Source organism: Oncorhynchus kisutch, linkage group LG24 (assembly GCF_002021735.2).
Source record: "Oncorhynchus kisutch isolate 150728-3 linkage group LG24, Okis_V2, whole genome shotgun sequence".
NCBI lineage: Eukaryota > Metazoa > Chordata > Actinopteri > Salmoniformes > Salmonidae > Oncorhynchus > Oncorhynchus kisutch.
In genome coordinates, this window is record NC_034197.2 from 37,187,569 (window position 1) to 37,212,407 (window position 24,839).

General features: G+C 49.2%; 1 protein-coding gene across 3 annotated transcripts in view; it reads left to right on the forward strand.

Annotated features, from left to right (window-relative positions):
• The first annotated feature begins 6,723 nt into the window (after nt 1-6,723).
• The window catches only part of LOC109869529 (brefeldin A-inhibited guanine nucleotide-exchange protein 2), a 55,914-nt gene continuing 37,798 nt past the window's right edge, over nt 6,724-24,839 (forward strand). Inside the window, exons 1-9 of one of the 3 annotated variants that reach the window (XM_020459727.2) lie at nt 6,724-7,071; nt 11,402-11,432; nt 11,751-11,874; nt 12,869-13,015; nt 14,365-14,544; nt 14,915-15,152; nt 16,225-16,419; nt 16,661-16,788; nt 16,983-17,116. In XM_020459727.2, coding sequence (XP_020315316.2) covers nt 6,909-7,071; nt 11,402-11,432; nt 11,751-11,874; nt 12,869-13,015; nt 14,365-14,544; nt 14,915-15,152; nt 16,225-16,419; nt 16,661-16,788; nt 16,983-17,116 — 1,340 coding nt within the window. In that variant the 5' untranslated portion in view covers nt 6,724-6,908. The remainder of the gene's footprint in view (nt 7,072-11,401; nt 11,433-11,750; nt 11,875-12,868; nt 13,016-14,364; nt 14,545-14,914; nt 15,153-16,224; nt 16,420-16,660; nt 16,789-16,982; nt 17,117-24,839) is intronic. The other 2 variants (XM_031803465.1, XM_031803466.1) reach the window with 2 other exon arrangements.

A 24,839-nucleotide genomic window follows, 5' to 3' on the forward strand; every position in this document is an offset into this window, starting at 1 on the left:
GATGAGACTGTTGTAAAACCCCAGTTAGACTGTTGTAAAACCCCAGTTAGACAGGATGGATGAGACTGTTGTAAAACCCCAGTTAGACAGGATGGATGAGACTGTTATGGAACCCCAGTTAGACAGGATGGATGAGACTGTTGTAAAACCCCAGTTAGACAGGATGGATGAGACTGTTGTAAAACCCCAGTTAGACAGGATGGATGAGACTGTTGTAAAACCCCAGTTAGACAGGATGGATGAGACTGTTGTAAAACCCCAGTTAGACAGGATGGATGAGACTGTTGTAAAACCTCAGTTAGACAGGATGGATGAGACTGTTATGGAACCCCAGTTAGACAGGATGGATGAGACTGTTGTAAAACCCCAGTTAGACAGGATGGATGAGACTGTTGTAAACCCCCAGTTAGACAGGATGGATGAGACTGTTGTAAAACCCCAGTTAGACAGGATGGATTAGACTGTTGTAAAACCCCAGTTAGACAGGATGGATGAGACTGTTGTAAAACCCCAGTTAGACAGGATGGATTAGACTGTTGTAAAACCCCAGTTAGACAGGATGGATGAGACTGTTGTAAAACCCCAGTTAGACAGGATGGATGAGACTGTTGTAAAACCCCAGTTAGACAGGATGGATGAGACTGTTGTAAAACCCCAGTTAGACAGGATGGATGAGACTGTTGTAAAACCCCAGTTAGACAGGATGGATGAGACTGTTGTAAAACCCCAGTTAGACAGGATGGATGAGACTGTTGTAAAACCCCAGTTAGACAGGATGGATGAGACTGTTGTAAAACCCCAGTTAGACAGGATGGATGAGACTGTTGTAAAACCCCAGTTAGACAGGATGGATGAGACTGTTGTAAAACCCCAGTTAGACAGGATGGATGAGACTGTTGTAAAACCCCAGTTAGACAGGATGGATGAGACTGTTATAAAACCTCAGTTAGACAGGATGGATGAGACTGTTATGGAACCCCAGTTAGACAGGATGGATGAGACTGTTGTAAAACCCCAGTTAGACTGTTGTAAAACCCCAGTTAGACAGGATGGATGAGACTGTTGTAAAACCCCAGTTAGACAGGATGGATGAGACTGTTATGGAACCCCAGTTAGACAGGATGGATGAGACTGTTGTAAAACCCCAGTTAGACAGGATGGATGAGACTGTTGTAAAACCCCAGTTAGACAGGATGGATGAGACTGTTGTAAAACCCCAGTTAGACAGGATGGATGAGACTGTTGTAAAACCCCAGTTAGACAGGATGGATGAGACTGTTGTAAAACCCCAGTTAGACAGGATGGATGAGACTGTTATGGAACCCCAGTTAGACAGGATGGATGAGACTGTTGTAAAACCCCAGTTAGACAGGATGGATGAGACTGTTGTAAAACCCCAGTTAGACAGGATGGATGAGACTGTTGTAAAACCCCAGTTAGACAGGATGGATGAGACTGTTGTAAAACCCCAGTTAGACAGGATGGATGAGACTGTTATGGAACCCCAGTTAGACAGGATGGATGAGACTGTTATGGAACCCCAGTTAGACAGGATGGATGAGACTGTAAGGAACCCCAGTTAGACAGGATGGATGAGACTGTTGTAAAACCCCAGTTAGACAGGATGAATGAGACTGTTGTAAAACCCCAGTTAGACAGGATGGATGAGACTGTTGTAAAACCCCAGTTAGACAGGATGGATGAGACTGTTGTAAAACCCCAGTTAGACAGGATGGATGAGACTGTTGTAAAACCCCAGTTAGACAGGATGGATGAGACTGTTATGGAACCCCAGTTAGACAGGATGGATGAGACTGTTATGGAACCCCAGTTAGACAGGATGGATGAGACTGTTATGGAACCCCAGTTAGACAGGATGGATGAGACTGTTGTAAAACCCCAGTTAGACATGATGGATGAGACTGTTATGGAACCCCAGTTAGACAGGATGGATGAGACTGTTATGGAACCCCAGTTAGACAGGATGGATGAGACTGTTATGGAACCCCAGTTAGACAGGATGGATGAGACTGTTATGGAACCCCAGTTAGACAGGATGGATGAGACTTTTATGGAACCCCAGTTAGACAGGATGGATGAGACTGTTATGGAACCCCAGTTAGACAGGATGGATGAGACTGTTATGGAACCCCAGTTAGACAGGATGGATGAGACTGTTATGGAACCCCAGTTAGACAGGATGGATGAGACTGTTATGGAACCCCAGTTAGACAGGATGGATGAGACTGTTATGGAACCCCAGTTAGACAGGATGGATGAGACTTTTATGGAACCCCAGTTAGACAGGATGGATGAGACTGTTGTAAAACCCCAGTTAGACAGGATGGATGAGACTGTTATGGAACCCCAGTTAGACAGGATGGATGAGACTGTTATGGAACCCCAGTTAGACAGGATGGATGAGACTGTTATGGAACCCCAGTTAGACAGGATGGATGAGACTGTTGTAAAACCCCAGTTAGACAGGATGGATGAGACTGTTATGGAACCCCAGTTAGACAGGATGGATGAGACTGTTGTGGAACCCCAGTTAGACAGGATGGATGAGACTGTTATGGAACCCCAGTTAGACAGGATGGATGAGACTGTTATGGAACCCCAGTTAGACAGGATGGATGAGACTGTTATGGAACCCCAGTTAGACAGGATGGATGAGACTGTTATGGAACCCCAGTTAGACAGGATGGATGAGACTGTTATGGAACCCCAGTTAGACAGGATGGATGAGACTGTTGTAAAACCCCAGTTAGACAGGATGGATGAGACTGTTATGGAACCCCAGTTAGACAGGATGGATGAGACTGTTGTGGAACCCCAGTTAGACAGGATGGATGAGACTGTTATGGAACCCCAGTTAGACAGGATGGATGAGACTGTTATGGAACCCCAGTTAGACAGGATGGATGAGACTGTTATGGAACCCCAGTTAGACAGGATGGATGAGACTGTTATGGAACCCCAGTTAGACAGGATGGATGAGACTGTTATGGAACCCAGTCTGCAGGAAGAAGTTACTCTTTTGCATTTGACATTTTGAGTAATTTAGTAGCCAGTAATCCAGAGTGATTTACAGTTAGTGCGTGTTCATATTAAGATGGCTAGGTGGGACAACCACATTTCACAACTCCAGTAAGTACACTGTATCTCATTTAGTAGTTATCAGCAGTCAGAGCTAGTAGGGGGGGAAAGTCAAGTGTGAGTGTTTTAGATCAGGAAAGGCTCTTTTTTTGTGGGGGGGGGGGGGGGGTGCTGTGGGATTATTTAAGATACTCTTTAAAGAGGCAGGGTTTCAGATGTTTTGGGGGAAATGGGCAAGGTATCTGTCCTAGTGTCAGGGGGAAGCTGGTTCCACCAATGTCAGGACAGAGAAGAGCTTTGACTGGACTGAGCTGAGCGGGAGCTGCCCTCCCGTAGGGGTCGGCGGGCCAAGAGACCAGAGGTGGCAGAACGGAGTAGTCCGTTGTGGGGAGCCCAGACCACCAGTGAGTTACAGTAGTCCAGACTGGAGAGGACAAGTGCCTGGATTAGGACCTGCACCTCTTCCTGTGTGAGGTAGGGTCATACTCTACGGATGTTGTAGAGCATCAACCTGCAGGACCGAATCACTGCTTTGATGTTTGCAGAGAACTACAGGGTGTTGTCCAGGGTCGCACCAAGGGTCTTTGCACTCTGGGAGGAGGACACCGTGGAGTTGTCAAACGTGCTGGAGAGGTCCAACCATGATTGAGTGGTCTTTTGTCTTGCCCACGCTCTCACACATCTGACTCAGCCTCTGTGTTTGAGTAAGGTGGAGTTTGTCTAGCGCTATGCATTATGACTTGTATCAGGTGAAAACAGGTCTATTCCCACTTGTTCCTAGTCATAGACTATGTAATAACAATATAAGCCATTTTGCAGATGCTTTCATTTTAAAGCAATCCCGGGAATCAAACCCAATACCTTGGTGTTACAAGTACCATGCTTTACCAACTGAGCTACGAAGGGCCACATGTACTGACCCCTGATTACTACACAGTTGTAGTTCAGGAGGGTCAACACCAGCAAGGGGATTTAGAATGTAATTAGTGTAGAGCCAAAACACAAGACAGGATAGCACTGCAGAACATCCTCATTCCAATAGATTGTAGTTTTATTCTGTGTGTTTAGTTGCCAGTGAGCTTGTTGTGAAGTATAATGAGAATTTAGACTAAGGCTGTACTCAACATGTAAACATTAAATGACGCTAACAGACTCCACTGAGAGCAGATGGTGTATCGATGTCCATTTCTCCTATTGCTTTTTACAATCCTCTCTGATGGGGAAGCTAAATGTACTGGGAACAGTTGCCTCCCTCACCCCCCTCTCTCCTCCTCAGTCTGACTGCAATGGGTCTTACCTGCAAAAATACCTGATGAGAATCATAAACACTGGATCACTGTAATCAGACATGCCATCTACCTAGAGTAGGGTATCATGTGAACTCCACTAGCCCGTCCTATCAGACATGCCATCTACCCAGAGTAGGGTATCATGTGAACTCCACTAGCCCTCCCTATCAGACATGCCATCTACCCAGAGTAGGGTATCATGTGAACTCAACTCCCCCTCCTTTTCATACTGTGAGGTACAGTACTACTCTATTCTCTGTTATGGCACAGGGTGTAGAAGAGTTGCGATTGCTTTCTCCATCTCCCTCTCATTCAAACAGTTGTGAAACATTCAAGGCATGATGACTGATGTTTTGAATGGGAAGATTTTTTTAAATCTGTAAATGCATTGTTTTAACTACACAGGACATGTAACAACTATTTTTATTTTTTAAATCATGTTTCAGTATATTACTTTTTATTGCTAAGTCAGTAAACATTTTAATGAGTTATAACTGATCCACTGTGGTGATTCATGGTTGAAGTTCATTATGTCATCTAGTCCTGGTAGCTACATCTTCTTCACCTTTAAAGGTGATTTGATTTAAAAAATAAAAAATAAAAAATGTTTTCTGTACAAGCAGCTTCTAGGGGTGTCGATTGTGACTCACCATCCAATCAAATCAAATGTTATTGGTCACATACACATGGTTAGTAGATGTTATTGGTCACATACACATGGTTAGCAGATGTTATTGGTCACATACACATGGTTAGCAGATGTTATTGCGAGTGTAGCGAAATGCTTGTGCTTCAAGTTCCTACAGTGCAGCAATATCTAACAATTCCACAACAACTACCTAATACACACAAATCTAAGTAAATGAATGGCATACGAATATATACATATAAATATATGGATGAGCAATGACAGAGCGGCATAGGCAAGATGCAATAGATACTGTTTCTTTCAATATTGTGAATTCTTCTATTCCTGGGAGAGAACCTGCATGTGTTAGAATACACTAAACATGATGGTAGAGAACCTAGATGTTTTAGAGAATACAGTAAACAGGATGGTAGAGAACCTGGATGTGTTAGAGAATACAGTAAACAGGATGGGAGAGAACCTGGATGTGTTAGAGAATACAGTAAACAGGATGGGAGAGAACCTGGATGTGTTAGAGAATATACTAAACAGAGTTGGGGACATAATGGCTCATGTGTTAGAGAATACATTAAACATGATGGTAGAGAATACAGTAAACAGGATGGTAGAGAACCTAGATGTTTTAGAGAATACAGTAAACAGGATGGTAGAGAACCTAGATGTTTTAGAGAATACAGTAAACAGGATGGTAGAGAACCTGCATGTGTTAGAGAATACATTAAACATGATGGTAGAGAATACAGTAAACAGGATGGTAGAGAACCTAGATGTTTTAGAGAATACAGTAAACAGGATGGTAGAGAACCTAGATGTTTTAAAGAATACAGTAAACAGGATGGTAGAGAACCTGCATGTGTTAGAGAATATACTAAACAGGATGGTAGAGAACCTGGATGTGTTAGAGAATACAGTAAACAGGATGGGAGAGAACCTAGATGTTTTAGAGAATACATTAAACATGATGGTAGAGAACCTAGATGTGTTAGAGAATATACTAAACAGGATGGTAGAGAACCTGGATGTGTTAGAGAATACAGTAAACAGGATGGGAGAGAACCTGGATGTGTTAGAGAATACAGTAAACAGGATGGGAGAGAACCTGGATGTGTTAGAGAATATACTAAACAGAGTTGGGGACATAATATGTGTCTGGTTGTGTCTATTGTCCCCACCTGGTGGATAAATCGTGTTTTTATTTCAGTGCGAGCGTTCGATTTGTCAACGATTTGTCAACAATTTAAATACAATTCTTAAAATGGTATGCATGATGATGTTTCTTTGAGCCCCGCCCCCCCCCCCCTCCAAAAAATAACCCGAGAGATCTCTTAGCCATCTGCTGCCTTCAGAAGAATCCAAATCAATTTTAAAAAGTTAAGTTACGTCTTGGGTAAATACTGTCTGAAAGAAATGTGTATGATGAAACTTTGATTATCAGAATGAGTGGCGCAGCGGTCTGAGGCACTGCATCTCAGTGCAAGAGGCGTCACTACAGTCCCTGGTTCGAATCCAGGCTGAATCCCATTCGGCCGTGATTGTGAGTCCCATAGGGCAGCCCGGGGTTGGCCGTCATTGTAAATAAGAATGTGTTCTTAACTGACTTGCCAAGTTAAATAGTAAAGGTTTTAGTGGGAAAACCAAGGAGTCGTTCGATCCAGTAGAGGGGACAAAACGGCCAAATAAAATCAGCTGAAAATCACGTGACGTGACGTGTAACCAACATGGCGACTCAGTGCAGCGTTAGCATCATCAACAAACTCGGTGAATCGACAAGACACCGATAGCCCGGTTTCGTTAGTCTTTTTCTCTCGCATGCATCTACGCAGTGCCAGGTCGAAGATGACGGCCTGAGATAGCAGAAGTTATATCAAGAGATGCAACAGCAACGTCTTGCTCAACAACAACACCAGAAGCAGGCAGAAAGCACAAAAACCAAGAGCATGTTTCTGTCTAGGGCGCTGGAAAAAATCCTGTCGGATAAGGAGGTGAAGCGGAGCCAGCACAGCCAGCTGCGTAAAGCTTGTCAAGTAGCACTTGGTACGTGAGTTGTATTTTTATTCCAGGACATTGCACCCATAGGCATATTTTGTTTCTTCAATGTAATGTTTTAGGTAACCCTTGCGTGCTAACTAATGACTGTCAAGCTAGCTACTATAGTTTGCGAGCCAGTTTGGTGTAACATGCTGTAACGCCGCATAATGTTCAACGCTTCAGTCTTTGAACGCTGACTGATTTATAGTCATAGATCTGACTGCATGTGAACACTTGGATCTGTCCTATGTTTTCATCACTGTCAACTTTAACACCTGGCTGGCTAGCTAGTTAACGTGATACCTAGCCATTGGACCAGTCATTGTACAGCACGTAGCATTGTCGCCCAACCGGAATGGCACCTGTGTTAAATTAACTGGCAACTTCTGCCGCATTCAGATACTAATCGGAACTAGTAAACTCGGAAATGTCCGATTTGTGTATTTGTTGAACGCGGCGCGTGTGGCTAATTAGCCTAGTGGTTAGAGTGTTGGACTAGTAACCAAAAGGTTGCTGGATCGAAACCTCGAACGGACAAGGTAATAATCTGTCGTTCTGCCCCTGAGCAAGGCAGTTAACCCACTTTTCCCCGGGCGCCGAAGAGGTGGATATCGATTATGGCAGACCAGCGCACCTCTCTGATTCACAGGGGTTGGGTTAAATTCATTAGTCACATTTCAGTTGAATGCATTGTCGTACAACTGACTAGGTATCCCCCTTTACCTAAATAGAACAAGTTAGCAAGTGGGACATTTCCGAAATTCGTAGTTCCGACTTGCACGTGAACGCGACATTAACTCCAGGATACTCGGGACGTCTGTTCTTTACTATTGAGCAGTGGAGGGATGACGTTAGTTTTACACCACCCATTCTTGTGTTTGTTGAGAGATACATCCTGTAACCTTGTCGTTGATCATCTGAATAGGATACGTTCCAGCTGTATACCTTTTACTGTCAATTTAAGGATAATGTGTCCGTGACATTTTACTGTAAATGAATGGTCATTATTACTGCCAGTTTAGTATGAGATGTAGCGGAGTCCCTGCCCACCTTCCAAAAAATGTCTGAGACCCTACGTCTTTTATGGCGGGAATTTCTAGCTAGATCAGCAGCAATCAATTACTATTTGAGAAGGTCCACATTATCTAGGTGGCGTTGGTCAAAATGGATAATGTTAAGTATAGATGGGGCGGCAGAGTAGCTTAGTGGTTAGAGCGTTGGACTAGTAACCGGAAGGTTGCGAGTTCAAACCCCCGAGCTGACAAGGTACAAATCTGTCGTTCAGCCCCTGAACAGGCAGTTAACCCACTGTTCCTAGGCCGTCATTGAAAATAAGAATTTGTTCTTAACTGACTTGCCTAGTTAAATAAAGGTAAAATAAAATAAATAAATAGATTCCAGTTGAGTCAGTCACAGCCAGGTAACTCTGTACTGAAGTAGTACCATATTCATCTGGTGGGTTAATGTTGACCTTGCTCCCTTAAAATAAATTAATCTCTCCGTATTGACATTGCCCAGCCCACTCATAGACGCTCATATTCAGCACACTGTACACTAAACAGTTTACTTAGGCTCTGTTCATTACATACTTTTCTCATTGGCACGGATGTTGTGTCCGTTGTGGTTTGGTTTATGGGGGGAGAACCTCCTTGCCTGGTTATATCCCAAATTCTTTATGATGATGGGTGGGTACAGGATAGTACCTCAACTAGCCTGTACCCCCGCACACTGACTCTGTACCGGTGCCCCCTGTATATTGACTCAGTACAAGTACCCCCTGTATATAGCCTCCACACTGACTCGGTACCGGTGGCCCCTGTATATAGCCTCCACACTGACTCGGTACCGGTGCCCCCTGTATATAGCCTCCACACTGACTCTGTACCGGTACCACCTGTATATAGCCTCCACATTGACTCTGTACCAGTACCCCCTGTATATAGCCTCCACATTGACTCTGTACCTGTACCACCTGTATATAGCCTCCACACTGACTCTGTACCGGTGTCCCCTGTATATAGCCTCCACACTGACTCTGTACCGGTACCCCCTGTATATAGCCTCCACACTGACTCTGTACCGGTACCCCCTGTATATAACCTCCACACTGACTCGGTACCGGTACCACCTGTATATAACCTCCACACTGACTCTGTACCGGTACCCCCTGTATATAGCCTCCACACTGACTCTGTACCGGTACCCCCTGTATATAACCTCCACACTGACTCTGTACCGGTGCCCCCTGTATATAACCTCCACACTGACTCTGTACCGGTACCCCCTGTATATAGCCTCCACATTGACTCTGTACCGGTACCCCCTGTATATAACTTCCACATTGACTCTGTACCGGTACCCCCTGTATATAACCTCCACATTGACTCTGTACCGGTACCACCTGTATATAGCCTCCACATTGACTCTGTACCGGTACCACCTGTATATAGCCTCCACATTGACTCTGTACCGGTACCACCTGTATATAGCCTCCACATTGACTCTGTACCGGTACCACCTGTATATAGCCTCCACATTGACTCTGTACCGGTACCCCCTGTATATAACCTCCACATTGACTCTGTACCGGTACCACCTGTATATAGCCTCCACATTGACTCGGTACCGGTACCACCTGTATATAGCCTCCACATTGACTCGGTACCGGTACCACCTGTATATAGCCTCCACATTGACTCTGTACCGGTACCCCCTGTATATAGCCTCATTATTCTTATTGTGTTACTTTGTATTTTAGTCTCCTTGGTAAATATTTTCTTCTTCTTGAACTGCACTGTTGGTTAAGGGCTTGTAAGTCAGCATTTCCCAGTAAAGTCTACACCTGTTGGTTAAGGGCTTGTAAGTCAGAATTTCACAGTCAAGTCTACACCTGTTGGTTAAGGGCTTGTAAGTCAGCATTTCACAGTAAAGTCTACACTTGTTGCATTTGGCGCATGTGGCAAATAAAGTTTGATTTGATTTGGGTTTCGTTAATCTGATAACATGTTTATAATGGCGTGATTCCATACAAAACCCAGACAAAATCTCCCAAATAATGTTTTTTGTTGTTGTCTTGGTTTCATATGGAATCACTTAATGAGCCTCAATGGATCCTCCTCCTCTGACTAAAATTAGCCAGTCTTTTTCACAAACTGTGAGTGGCCAATTGACTGTGGTTCCACCTAGTTTGAGTGTACCCACACGCATGCCATTGAGAAATTACATGTCCTAGACACTGGCACCATAGTTCGTTTTTTTTTTTTTACTGTGCTGTTTCCTAGATCAGTGGTTCCCACCCCAAAACAGGAACTCAGTCCGGATTTAAACATTCTCTTGAAAGTTGTAATAGTAGAATGCACTGGAGGGAGGGAGGGGGGCAGGATGTTCCCCCAATGCTGGAAGGGGGGGCCCCCGAGTGGGAAAACGTTTGGGAACCCCAGTCCTAGATTATGAAATGTAGACTATAGCACGAGCTCTAATTGTTGTTAAGGGGAGATGAGCAACTGGAGATGTACAGTGGTGCAGTAATTAGGCTATAATGTTGCTTCCACAGCTGATGGTTTATTTATGGATCCCAGATGAGCCTTGGGAGAGTCGGCAGTTTTTTTTCTTCATATTTACTATACAACACAACTTTAATGTCCATCGTTGCAGCGAACAATGGGAATTCTGTCTTCTGTGCTCTTCATTCCCCCCCCCCCCCCTCCTGATATCACACAGACAGACACACCGTTGAGAGGAACACAGGGCCAAGCTGCAGTTGAGTTGACAACGGCTGTAGGCTATTTCCACAGAGTGTACTCGATGCTCCCTGTTCTACCTCGTGTGCATGCCTTGAGAACAACTTTGGGTCTTGTGTGTCAGCAGTTGCCAAGCATCTCAGCATGTGAAGTTCTGGGATACAGCAGCCCAATTTGGTCACATCAAGGTCTGGCCTTGTATGTATACACTATTGCTAATGCTCAGACCTACTAGGCTAGATAAGGAAGATGGTGACTTACAGTGGTGCATTTCGGCCTGTTCTGACAGATCTGCTTCGAACACAGGATCTTAGCTCTGCCCAAAGCTGTCACCAATGTTAAGGCGATAAGATTGTCTCTGGTCATTAGCAAGAGGTTTATGGGTTTTGAGGTTGTTTGATGACTGCATTTAATTTTTCTGCAAATTTTAATTTGCTAATGCTAACTGTATTCATGGTATGTTGATACTGGTATTTTTATGCTAATGAAATTAATGATCAGTTATGCCTAAAACACAGAAACACGTTCATCAAGTCTAAAGGTCAAAGTTCAGACCTCACTAATCTTGTTCCTTTTTTTTTTTTTTTACTTCACAGATGAAATCAAAATCGAGCTTGAGAAGCAAAAGTAAGTTCAAACCCCTTTCTCTCCGGAAGTATCTGCAGCTCATGGACAGGTGTTTGGTTTGATGCACTTATTAAAGGGATACTGCAATATATATTTTTTTAGCCGTTTTTTTTTCTCTGCGTGCGGTTAGCAGGAAGTTTAAGTGAGTTTCTGGAGCCTTTGCTATCTAGCGTTAGCACAACGACTAGAAGGCTACAGGAAACAGCTGTCATGCTCTCCCTTTTTAAACGGTCACCGCTGTCATTAGTGGTTAATAAACTTGGGATGTCCTGAGGCCTGTATGTCATCATAACCTCGTGCTGTGGCTCTTTTCTCCAGAGATGGCTCAGTGGTCCCGCCCCGAGCAAACTACATTGAAGCTGACCAATACGTACTGCCTTTTGAGCTCGCCTGTCAATCAAAGTCCCCACGCGTTGTCAGCACCTCGTTGGACTGCTTACAGGTACGCAGGTTTTACACATCAAAGGACTTAAACACACCAACACTCATACGTATTACAATTCAAATCACATTTCAATTTTTTACATGTGCCGAATACAACGGGTGTGGACCGTAAGTAAGCGTTTCACTGTATATATAATACAACAGGTAGACCTTAGTTTATTCATCTGTCCTTTTGTCACTGTCCTATTGTCTCACTGTCCTATTGTCTCACTGTCCTACTGTCCTTTTCACTGTCTTACTGTCCTTTTCACTGTCTCACTGTCCTATTGTCTCACTGTCCCATTGTCTCACTGTCTTACTGTCCTTTTCACTGTCGCACTGTCCTTTTCACTGTTGCACTGTCCTATTGTCTCACTGTCCTATTGTTACTTTCCGTCCTACTGTCTTACTGTCCTACTGTCTCACTGTCCTACTGTCTCATTGTCTTACTTGACATAGCAGCAGGTAGCCTAGTGGTTAGAGCGTTGGGCCAGTAACTTAAGCCTAATTGCTCCAGGGTCGCCGTTGATCATGTCTGTCCCTGACCCCGCTTTCCAAGGGGAGTTGGGATATGCAACAAACATACTTCCAGTTCACACATGTTTAATACACGCTTCTATGCATGTGTGAAATAGGAGGAATATAAGCACCTGTCAGATCATTATTTATTGTGATCTAGTTCTATACTGTATATCCTATTGTGTGTACATATCAGTCATATTTAATATACATTTATATTATATAATATTTTTTTTCTGTCTTTTTGATTTATTGTTGATGTCAATGATTGTACTGCAATGTTTAGGGAACCGGCATGCAAGCATTTGTAAACTACGTAAACTGTGTACATGTCTGTTCGATTCTTTTCTTGTAAATGCCACATGGTGGAGGACTTAATATGTTCTTACACCTGTTGTGTCTCCTCAGAAATGTCTGACTTGTGGATGTCCGACTCCCTCTAAATGCCACAGATGCTCACTCTCTCCACAATCTCTCCCCTCTCCCCATGGCAGAAGCTCATTGCGTATGGCCACATCACGGGCAATGCCTCTGACAGTAGTGCTCCAGGGAAGAGGCTCATCGACCGGTTACTGGAGACCATTTGTAACTGTTTCCAGGGCCCACAGACTGATGAGGGGGTGCAACTGCAGATCGTCAAGGTCTGGCAGGGACCCCATCCATCTTAAACCTCTCCTTTAATGAATTGCTACTTATTTATACAAAACATATACAGTACCTATCAAACGTTTGGACACACCTACTCATTCAAGGGTTTTTCTTTTTTTTACTGTTTCCTACATTGCCAAGATAGTGTGTGCAAAGCTGTCATCAAGGCAAAGGGTGGCTACTTTGAAGAATTTCAAATATAAAATATATTTTGATTTGTTTATCACTCTTTTGTTGTTATTACATGATTTCATGTGTGTTATGTCATAGTTTTGATGTCTTCACTGTTATTCTACAATGTAGAACCTAGTTTAAATAAAGAGAACCTGTAATGAGTGGGTGTGTCCAAACTTTTGACTGGTCCTAGTTGCCTCTCAGGACAAATTGCTGCCCATTATTTTCCACATCCCAGTCCCCATAGTGATACTACAGGTATAGTAGTGATACTACAGGTATAGTAGTGATACTACAGGTATAGTAGTGATACTACAGGTATAGTAGTGATACTACAGGTATAGTAGTGATACTACAGGTATAGTAGTGATACTACAGGTATAGTAGTGATACTACAGGTATAGTAGTGATACTACAGGTATAGTAGTGATACTACAGGTATAGTAGTGATACTACAGGTATAGTAGTGATACTACAGGTATAGTAGTGATACTACAGGTATAGTAGTGATACTACAGGTATAGTAGTGATACTACAGGTATAGTAGTGATACTACAGGTATAGTAGTGATACTACAGGTATAGTAGTGATACTACAGGTATAGTAGTGATACTACAGGTATAGTAGTGATACTGCAGGTATAGTAGTGATACCGCAGGTATAGTAGTGATACCGCAGGTATAGTAGTGATACCGCAGGTATAGTAGTGATACCGCAGGTATAGTAGTGATACCGCAGGTATCCGGAGCCACATCCGTCTCTTACGGCTGGCTGTACAGGAGACGTGATACATAACCAGAACTAATTTCAGCTTCCCATAGTGGAGCTCCAGAGTTGGGGGTTCAAAAGTCTGTTGTGTTCAAACAAGCTGCCCGCCACTATTATCACGGTTGAGGACAGGTTTTTATTGGACTGACAAACATTCCTACGACATCTAAAGACACTGTATATAAGATAGTTCTTCTATAATTCACGAAGGTAGTTAAATACGCTATTTATTCTGGTTTTCCAGAAATTCTGGTTGGAGGATTACAGATGAACCTTCTTATTCTTTTCTGATTCTGCGAACCCTCCAACCAGGATTTGGGGAAAATCAGGGATTTTTTGGGGGGGTGAAGTTCCCTGAATTGTGCATTCCTAGTTCTGACCCCTCTCTGTTCTCCTGTAGGCTCTGCTGACGGCAGTCACCTCCCCTCACATTGAGATCCACGAGGGAACGGTTCTGCTGACAGTGCGTACCTGTTACAACATCTACCTGGCCAGCCGTAACCTCATCAACCAGACCACCGCCAAGGCTACGCTCACACAGATGGTCAATGTAATCTTCACCCACATGGAGACTCAGGCGGTCAGTGCACTACTGTCCCCTGTCCAGACCAGTCCACTCATATGTACATAGTCATCTATAACAAGCACTTTGACTCAATCATAGATGCTGGTGTGTATCATCTTAGAGCAAGCTGATTGACTAATGGGAATGTAAATATCTGGATTGAAACTAGACTCTGGAACTAGACGAGAAATGGACACACTCCTTGTATCTCAATAATTTCTCCATAAGTGTATTTGTGTCTCCTTCCTGAGTCAGGGTGGAATGGCCTGTGTCTCCTAGTCCTATTAGTTGACTGGTTCATTGGCTGGTATTGACATGCTGTTAGTTTGGTCTGACTAGTTGTGTTGATCATGGCTGGTCTGTTCATTTCCCTCCATCTATACAGGCTATAGAGGCTCAGGAGAAGGATAGACTATGTCTGTCCAAGCAGAACCCCTCCCCTTCCCCTGGGCAGATGTCTGGTGGTTCCCCCCGGTCAGACTCCACCCCAGACCTCAACGGGACCCCTTCTCCTGCAGCCAGCACACCGGACCTTAATACCATCAATGGCCAACCGGAGGAGTGCAAGACTGAGGAGGATGTGACTGCTGCAGAGGAGCACAGAGAGGACACACCACCTCCAGGTATTGGCCTTGTTTGTATTCATACTTAGCATCGATCTGTGCTGTTCCCAGAGAGCTACTGTCCTATAGGTTTACACTAGGGCTCTCTAACCCTGTTCCCAGAAAGCTACTGTCCTATAGGTTTACACTAGGGCTCTCTAACCCTGTTCCCGGAGAGCTACCGTCCTATAGGTTTACACTAGGGCTCTCCAACCCTGCTACCGTCCTATAGGTTTACACCCCAACCTTAATCCGCGCACTTGATTTACCCCCTTTTTCCCCTCCCATTTTCAAGTACGATCTTGTTTCATCACTGCAACTCTCCAACGGGCTCGGGAGAGGCAACGGTTGAGTAATGCGTCCTCCGAAACATGACGCGCCAAACCCGCTCGCTTAACCCCCGAAGCCAGCTGCACCAATGTGTCGGAGGAAACACTGTTTAACTGACGACAGAAATCAGCCTGCAGGTGCCTAGACTGCCACAAGGAGTCGCTAGAGCTCGGTGATTCAAGTAACCCCCCCCAAACACGGGCGACACTGGGCCAATTGTGCACCACCCTATGGGACTCCCGTTCACAGCCGGTTGTGGCACAGCCTGGGATCAAACCCGGGTCTCTAGTGACACCTCAAGCAATGCAGTGCCTTAGACCGCTGCACCATTTGGAAGGACCACGCACTTCATGTTAATAATTTTTTGGTTGATGAGACGAATCTGGTTATTTACAACTGTGGTTGGAGTGAAAACCTACAGGAGGGTAGTTCTCCAGGAACGGGGTTGGAGTGAAAACCTACAGGAGGGTAGTTCTCCAGGAACGGGGTTGGGGTGAAAACCTACAGGAGGGTCGTTCTCCAGGAACGGGGTTGGGGTGAAAAACCTACAAGTGGGTCGCTCTCCAGGAACGGGGTTGGGGTGAAAACCTACAGGTGGGTCGCTCTCCAGGAACGGGGTTGGAGTACCCTGGTGTAAACCTACAGGAGTGTCGCTCTCCAGGAACGGGGTTGGCTGCCATAGATCATGATTTTATTGTGAGACATTTCTGAAGCTCACATCATCCTCATTAATTTGACACTTGGTCTTTTTCCTCATCAATAGTTTTTAATGATCCACTTCCAGAAACACCACCAGCAGTAACACAGTCAGTAGATGAAGGGGGAGGGGGATCAGAATTAGGGGAGAGGGGGACATCGGGAGTAGGTCAGGTCGATTCAAAGCCAACAGAGCAACCAACGACTGATGTGGTGGAGGACGTGGCCGCAGAACCAGAACCACAGACCCAAACTGCACAAGGTCAGTAATTGGTTGTGATCGGAGTGACTGGACAGAGTTTGTTATTCAGGGCTTGCCTGTCATTTACACACCTGCATCAAGGTTCCTGCCTTCTAGTTTTTCCAGGCCATTGTGCTTCTGCATTGCTTGCTGTTTGGGGTTTTAGGCTGGAAAAGCGCTTTGTGACATCTTCTGATGTAGAAAGGGCCTTACAATCAAATGTGTTTTATATCTGACTGGTCTGTTTCACTCCTCCACACAGCAGGGGACCATCCCCCACACATACCACCAGAGCACCCTGATCTGATGCCCCCAACACCCAGGACAGTTAGGAACCAGATGAACGGCATTATGGGTGACCATGGTTCCGTGTCCTCTACAGACATCTTGGTGAGTGATCTCTTAACTTGGAATGAGGATGTGTCACATCAAAGGTTTTATGGGAACCATGATTCCTGATGATTTTTACCCTTAATTAATTATACATAGTTATGCTCAGTTTTAGTTGTGTATTGACAATTGCATGGTACATTTTAAAGCTGTTCTGTTTTTTGTTTTTTGTTTTTTCTCGTCGTCTCTTTTAGGATTTAGAGTCCATGCAGGGTGTCCAGAACGCTGTTGGTTTCTCACACATCCTGCAGAAAGACGCCTTCCTGGTCTTCCGCTCCCTCTGCAAACTGTCTATGAAGCCGCTGGCGGACGGATCCCCTGACCCAAAGTGAGACTTCAGCCCACTAGCCCTTCAGCCCACTAGCCCTTCAGCCCACTAGCCCTTCAGCCCACTAGCCCTTCAGCCCACTAGCCCTTCAGCCCACTAGCCCTTCAGCCCACTAGCCCTTTAGCCCTTCAGCCCACTAGTCCTTCAGCCCACTAGCCCTTCAGCCCACTAGCCCTTCAGCCCACTAGCCCTTCAGCCCACTAGCCCTTCAGCCCACTAGCCCTTCAGCCCACTAGCACTTCAGCCCACTAGTACTTCAGCCCACTAGCCCTTCAGCCCACTAGTCCTTCAGCCCTTCAGCCCTTCAGCCCACTAGTCCTTCAGCCCACTAGTCCTTCAGCCCTTCAGCCCACTAGTCCTTCAGCCCTTTAGCCCACTAGTCCTTCAGCCCTTCAGCCCACTAGTCCTTCAGCCCTTCAGCCCACTAGTCCTTCAGCCCACTAGTCCTTCAGCCCTTCAGCCCACTAGTCCTTCAGCCCACTAGTCCTTCAGCCCTTCAGCCCACTAGTCCTTCAGCCCACTAGTCCTTCAGCCCTTCAGCCCACTAGTCCTTTAGCCCTTCAGCCCACTAGTCCTTTAGCCCTTCAGCCCACTAGCCCTTCAGCCCACTAGCCCTTCAGCCCACTAGCCCTTCAGCCCACTAGCCCTTCAGCCCACTAGCCCTTCAGCCCTTCAGCCCACTAGCCCTTCAGCCCACTAGCCCTTCAGCCCACTAGCCCTTCAGCCCACTAGCCCTTCAGCCCACTAGCCCTTCAGCCCACTAGTCCTTCAGCCCACTAGTCCTTCAGCCCTTCAGCCCACTAGCCCTTCAGCCCACTAGCCCTTCAGTCCTTCAGCCCTTCAGTCCTTCAGCCCACTAGCCCTTCAGCCCACTAGCCCTTCAGCCCTTCAGCCCACTAGTCCTTCAGCCCTTCAGCCCACTAGCCCTTCAGCCCACTAGTCCTTCAGCCCTTCAGCCCACTAGTCCTTCAGCCTTCAGCCCACTAGTCCTTCAGCCCTTCAGCCCACTAGCCCTTCAGCCCACTAGTCCTTCAGCCCTTCAGCCCACTAGTCCTTCAGCCTTTCAGCCCACTAGTCCTTCAGCCCTTAAGCCCACTAGTCCTTCAGCCCACTAGCCCTTCAGCCCACTAGCCCTTCAGCCCACTAGCCCTTCAGCCCTTCAGCCCACTAGCCCTTCAGCCCACTAGCCCTTCAGCCCACTAGCCCTTCAGCCCACTAGCCCTTCAGCCCACTAGTCCTTCAGCCCACTAGTCCTTCAGCCCTTCAGCCCACTAGCCCTTCAGCCCACTAGCCCTTCAGCCCACTAGCCCTTCAGTCCTTCAGCCCACTAGCCCTTCAGCCCACTAGCCCTTCAGCCCTTCAGCCCACTAGTCCTTCAGCCCTTCAGCCCACTAGCCCTTCAGCCCACTAGTCCTTCAGCCCACTAGTCCTTCAGCCCTTCAGCCCACTAGCCCTTCAGCCCACTAGCCCTTCAGCCCACTAGCCCTTCAGCCCACCAACCCTTCAGCCCACTAGTCCTTCAGCCCACTAGTCCTTCAGCCCTTCAGCCCACTAGTCCTTGAGTCCTTCAGTCCTTCAGCCCTTCAGCCCACTAGCCCTTCAGCCCACTAGCCCTTCAGCCCACTAGCCCTTTAGCCCACTAGCCCTTCAGCCCTTCAGCCCACTAGCCCTTCAGCCCACTAGCCCTTCAGCCCACTAGCCCTTCAGCCCACTAGCCCTTCAGCCCTTCAGCCCACTAGTCCTTTAGCCCTTCAGCCCAGGCAGCCCTTAGGCCGTCAGCCCACTAGCCCTTCAGCCCTTCAGCCCACTAGCCCTTCAGCCCACTAGCCCTTCAGCCCACTAGCCCTTCAGCCCACTAGCCCTTCAGCCCACTAGCCCTTCAGCCCACTAGTCCTTCAGCCCACTAGTCCTTCAGCCCTTCAGCCCACTAGCCCTTCAGCCCACTAGCCCTTCAGTCCTTCAGCCCTTCAGTCCTTCAGCCCACTAGCCCTTCAGCCCACTAGCCCTTCAGCCCTTCAGCCCACTAGTCCTTCAGCCCTTCAGCCCACTAGCCCTTCAGCCCACTAGTCCTTCAGCCCTTCAGCCCACTAGTCCTTCAGCCTTTCAGCCCACTAGTCCTTCAGCCCTTCAGCCCACTAGCCCTTCAGCCCACTAGTCCTTCAGCCCTTCAGCCCACTAGTCCTTCAGCCTTTCAGCCCACTAGTCCTTCAGCCCTTAAGCCCACTAGTCCTTCAGCCCACTAGCCCTTCAGCCCACTAGCCCTTCAGCCCACTTCAGCTCAGCCTTCAGCCCACTAGCCCTTCAGCCCACTAGCCCTTCAGCCCACTAGCCCTTCAGCCCACTAGCCCTTCAGCCCACTAGCCCTTCAGCCCACTAGCCCTTCAGCCCACTAGTCCTTCAGCCCACTAGTCCTTCAGCCCTTCAGCCCACTAGCCCTTCAGCCCACTAGCCCTTCAGCCCACTAGCCCTTCAGTCCTTCAGCCCACTAGCCCTTCAGCCCACTAGCCCTTCAGCCCTTCAGCCCACTAGTCCTTCAGCCCTTCAGCCCACTAGCCCTTCAGCCCACTAGTCCTTCAGCCCTTCAGCCCACTAGTCCTTCAGCCCTTCAGCCCACTAGCCCTTCAGCCCACTAGCCCTTCAGCCCACTAGCCCTTCAGCCCACCAACCCTTCAGCCCACTAGTCCTTCAGCCCACTAGTCCTTCAGCCCTTCAGCCCACTAGTCCTTGAGTCCTTCAGTCCTTCAGCCTTCAGCCCACTAGCCCTTCAGCCCACTAGCCCTTCAGCCCACTAGCCCTTTAGCCCACTAGCCCTTCAGCCCTTCAGCCCTTCAGCCCTTCAGCCCACTAGCCCTTCAGCCCACTAGCCCTTCAGCCCACTAGCCCTTCAGCCCTTCAGCCCACTAGTCCTTTAGCCCTTCAGCCCACTAGCCCTTCAGCCCACTAGCCCTTCAGCCCCACTAGTCCTTCAGCCCTTCAGCCCACTAGTCCTTCAGCCCTTCAGCCCACTAGCCCTTCAGCCCACTAGCCGTTTAGCCCTTTAGCCCACTAGCCCTTTAGCCCACTAGCCCTTTAGCCCACTAGCCCACTAGCCCTTTAGCCCACTAGCCCTTTAGCCCACTAGCCCACTAGCCCTTTAGCCTTTCAGCCCACTAGCCCACTAGTCCTTCAGCCCTTCAGCCCACTAGTCCTTCAGCCCTTCAGCCCACTAGTCCTTCAGCCCTTCAGCCCACTAGTCCTTCAGCCCACTAGCCCTTCAGCCCCCTAGCCTTCAGCCCACTAGCCCTTCAGCCCACTAGCCCTTCAGCCCACTAGCCCTTCAGCCCACTAGCCCTTCAGCCCTTCAGCCCACTAGCCCTTCAGCCCACTAGCCCTTCAGCCCACTAGCCCTTCAGACCCACTAGTCCTTCAGCCCTTCAGCCCACTAGTCCTTCAGCCCACTAGTCCTTCAGCCCTTCAGCCCACTAGTCCTTCAGCCCACTAGTCCTTCAGCCCTTCAGCCCACTAGTCCTTTAGCCCTTCAGCCCACTAGTCCTTTAGCCCTTCAGCCCACTAGCCCTTCAGCCCACTAGCCCTTCAGCCCACTAGCCCTTCAGCCCTTCAGCCCACTAGCCCTTCAGCCCACTAGCCCTTCAAGCCCACTAGCCCTTCAGCCCACTAGCCCTTCAGCCCACTAGCCTTCAGTCCTTCAGCCCACTAGCCCTTCAGCCCACTAGCCCTTCAGCCCTTCAGCCCACTAGTCCTTCAGCCCTTCAGCCCACTAGCCCTTCAGCCCACTAGTCCTGCAGCCCTTCAGCCCACTAGTCCTTCAGCCTTTCAGCCCACTAGTCCTTCAGCCCTTCAGCCCACTAGCCCTTCAGCCCCACTAGTCCTTCAGCCCTTCAGCCCACTAGTCCTTCAAGCCTTTCAGCCCACTAGTCCTTCAGCCCTTAAGCCCACTAGTCCTTCAGCCCACTAGCCCTTCAGCCCACTAGCCCTTCAGCCCACTAGCCCTTCAGCCCTTCAGCCCACTAGCCCTTCAGCCCACTAGCCCTTCAGCCCACTAGCCTTCAGCCCACTAGCCCTCAGCCCACTAGCCCTTCAGCCCACTAGCCCTTCAGCCCACTAGCCCTTCAGCCCACTAGTCCTTCAGCCCACTAGTCCTTCACCCTTCAGCCCACTAGCCCTTCAGCCCACTAGCCCCTTCAGCCCACTAGCCCTCAGCCCACTAGCCCTTCAGCCCTTCAGCCCACTAGTCCTTCAGCCCTTCAGCCCACTAGCCCTTCAGCCCACTAGTCCTTCAGCCCTTCAGGCCCACTAAGTCCTTCAGCCCTTCAGCCCACTAGCCCTTCAGCCCACTAGCCCTTCAGCCCACCAACCCTTCAGCCCACTAGTCCTTCAGCCCACTAGTCCTTCAGCCCTTCAGCCCACTAGTCCTTGAGTCCTTCAGTCCTTCAGCCCTTCAGGCCCACTAGCCCTTCAGCCCACTAGCCCTTCAGCCACTAGCCCTTTAGCCCACTAGCCCTTCAGCCCTTCAGCCCTTCAGCCCTTCAGCCCTTCAGCCCACTAGCCCTTCAGCCCACTAGCCCTCAGCCCACTAGCCCTTCAGCCCTTCAGCCCACTAGTCCTTTAGCCCTTCAGCCCACTAGCCCTTCAGACCCACTAGCCTTCAGCCCACTAGTCCTTCCAGCCCCTTCCAGCCCACTAGTCCTTCAGCCCTTCAGCCCACTAGCCCTTCAGCCCACTAGCCGTTTAGCCCTTTAGCCATAGCCCTGTAGCCACTAGCCTTTAGGCCCACTAGCCCTAGTAGCCCTTTAGCCCACTAGCCCTTTAGCCCACTAGCCCACTAGCCCTTTAGCCTTTCAGCCCACTAGCCCTTCAGCCCACTAGTCCTTCAGCCCTTCAGCCCACTAGTCCTTCAGCCCTTCAGCCCACTAGTCCTTCAGCCCTTCAGCCCACTAGTCCTTCAGCCCACTAGCCCTTCAGCCCCCTAGCCCTTCAGCCCACTAGCCCTTCAGCCCCCTAGCCCTTCAGCCCCACTAGCCCTTCAGCCCACTAGCCCTTCAGCCCTTCAGCCCCACTAGCCCTTCAGCCCACTAGCCCTTCAAGCCCACTAGCCCTTCAGCCCACTAGCCCTTCAGCCCACTAGCCCTTCAGCCCACTAGTCCTTCAGCCCACTAGTCCTTCAGCCCTTCAGCCCACTAGCCCTTCAGCCCACTAAGCCCTTCAGCCCACTAGCCCTTCAGTCCTTCATCCCACTAGCCCTTCAGCCCCACTAGCCCTTCAGCCCTTCAGCCCACTAGTCCTTCAGCCCTTCAGCCCACTAGCCCTTCAGCCCACTAGTCCTTCAGCCCTTCAGCCCACTAGTCCTTCAGCCTTTCAGCCCACTAGTCCTTCAGCCCTTCAGCCCACTAGCCCTTCAGCCCACTAGTCCTTCAGCCCTTCAGCCCACTAGTCCTTCAGCCTTTCAGCCCACTAGTCCTTCAGCCCTTAAGCCCACTAGTCCTTCAGCCCACTAGCCCTTCAGCCCACTAGCCCTTCAGCCCACTAGCCCTTCAGCCCTTCAGCCCACTAGCCCTTCAAGCCCACTAGCCTTCAGCCCACTAGCCCTTCAGCCCACTAGCCCTTCAGCCCACTAGCCCTTCAGCCCACTAGCCCTTCAGCCCACTAGCCCTTCAGCCCACTAGTCCTTCAGCCCACTAGGTCCTTCAGCCTTTCAGCCCACTAGCCCTTCAGCCCACTAGCCCTTCAGCCCACTAGCCTTCAGCCCACTAGCCCTTCAGCCCGGTCAGCCACTAGTCCTTCAGCCCTTCAGCCACTAGCCCTTCAGCCCACTAGTCCTTCAGCCCTTCAGCCCACTAGTCCTTCAGCCCTTCAGCCCACTAGCCCTTCAGCCCACTAGCCCTTCAGCCCACCAACCCTTCAGCCCACTAGTCCTTCAGCCCACTAGTCCTTCAGCCCTTCAGCCCACTAGTCCTTGAGTCCTTCAGTCCTTCAGCCCTCAGCCCACTAGCCCTTCAGCCCTTCAGCCCTTCAGCCCTTCAGCCCTTCAGCCCACTAGCCCTTCAGCCCACTAGCCCTTCAGCCCACTAGCCCTTCAGCCCTTCAGCCCACTAGTCCTTTAGCCCTTCAGCCCACTAGCCCTTCAGCCCACTAGCCCTTCAGCCCACTAGCCCCTTCAGCCCTTCAGCCCACTAGTCCTTTAGCCCTTCAGCCCACTAGCCCTTCAGCCCACTAGCCCTTCAGCCCACTAGTCCTTCAGCCCTTCAGCCCACTAGTCCTTCAGCCCTTCAGCCCACTAGCCCTTCAGCCCACTAGCCGTTTTAGCCCTTTAGCCCACTAGCCCTTTAGCCCACTAGCCCTTTAGCCCACTAGCCCTTTAGCCCACTAGCCCTTTAGCCCACTAGCCCTTTAGCCCACTAGCCCACTAGCCCTTTAGCCTTTCAGCCCACTAGCCCTTCAGCCCACTAGTCCTTCAGCCCTTCAGCCACTAGTCCTTCAGCCCTTCAGCCCACTAGTCCTTCAGCCCTTCAGCCCACTAGTCCTTCAGCCCACTAGCCCTTCAGCCCCCTAGCCCTTCAGCCCACTAGCCCTTCAGCCCCCTAGCCCTTCAGCCCACTAGCCCTTCAGCCCACTAGCCCTTCAGCCCTTCAGCCCACTAGCCCTCAGCCCACTAGCCCTTCAGCCACTAGCCCTTCAGCCACTAGCCCTTCAGCCCTTCAGCCCACTAGTCCTTTAGCCCTTCAGCCCACTAGCCCTTCAGCCCACTAGCCCTTCAGCCCACTAGTCACTTCAGCCCTTCAGCCCACAGAGCCTTCAGCCCACTAGTCCTTCAGCCCTTCAGCCCACTAGTCCTTCAGCCCTTCAGCCCACTAGTCCTTCAGCCCTTCAGCCCACTAGCCCTTCAGCCCATAGCCGTTTAGCCCTTTAGCCCTTTAGCCCACTAGCCCTTTAGCCCACTAGCCCACTAGCCCTTTAGCCCACTAGCCCTTTAGCCCACTAGCCCTTTAGCCTTTAGCCTTTCAGCCCACTAGCCCTCAGCCCACTAGTCCTTCAGCCCTTCAGCCCACTAGTCCTTCAGCCCTTCAGCCCACTAGTCCTTCAGCCCTTCAGCCCACTAGTCCTTCAGCCCTTCAGCCCACTAGCCCTTCAGCCCACTAGCCCTTCAGCCCACTAGCCCTTCAGCCCACTAGCCCTTCAGCCACTAGCCCTTCAGCCCACTAGCCCTTCAGCCCACTAGCCCTTCAGCCCAGTAGTGCTTCAGCCCTTCAGCCCCACTAGTCCTTCAGCCCACTAGTCCTTCAGCCCTTCAGCCCACTAGTCCTTCAGCCCACTAGTCCTTCAGCCCTTCAGCCCACTAGCCCTTCAGCCCACTAGTCCTTCAGCCCACTAGTCCTTCAGCCCTTCAGCCCACTAGTCCTTCAGCCCTTCAGCCCACTAGTCCTTCAGCCCTTCAGCCCACTAGCCCTTCAGCCCACTAGCCGTTTAGCCCTTTAGCCCTTTAGCCCACTAGCCCTTTAGCCACTAGCCCACTAGCCCTTTAGCCCACTAGCCCTTTAGCCCACTAGCCCTTTAGCCCACTAGCCCTTTAGCCCTTTAGCCTTTCAGCCCACTAGCCCTTCAGCCCACTAGTCCTTCAGCCCTTCAGCCCACTAGTCCTTCAGCCCTTCAGCCCACTAGTCCTTCAGCCCTTCAGCCCACTAGTCCTTCAGCCCACTAGCCCTTCAGCCCACTAGCCCTTCAGCCC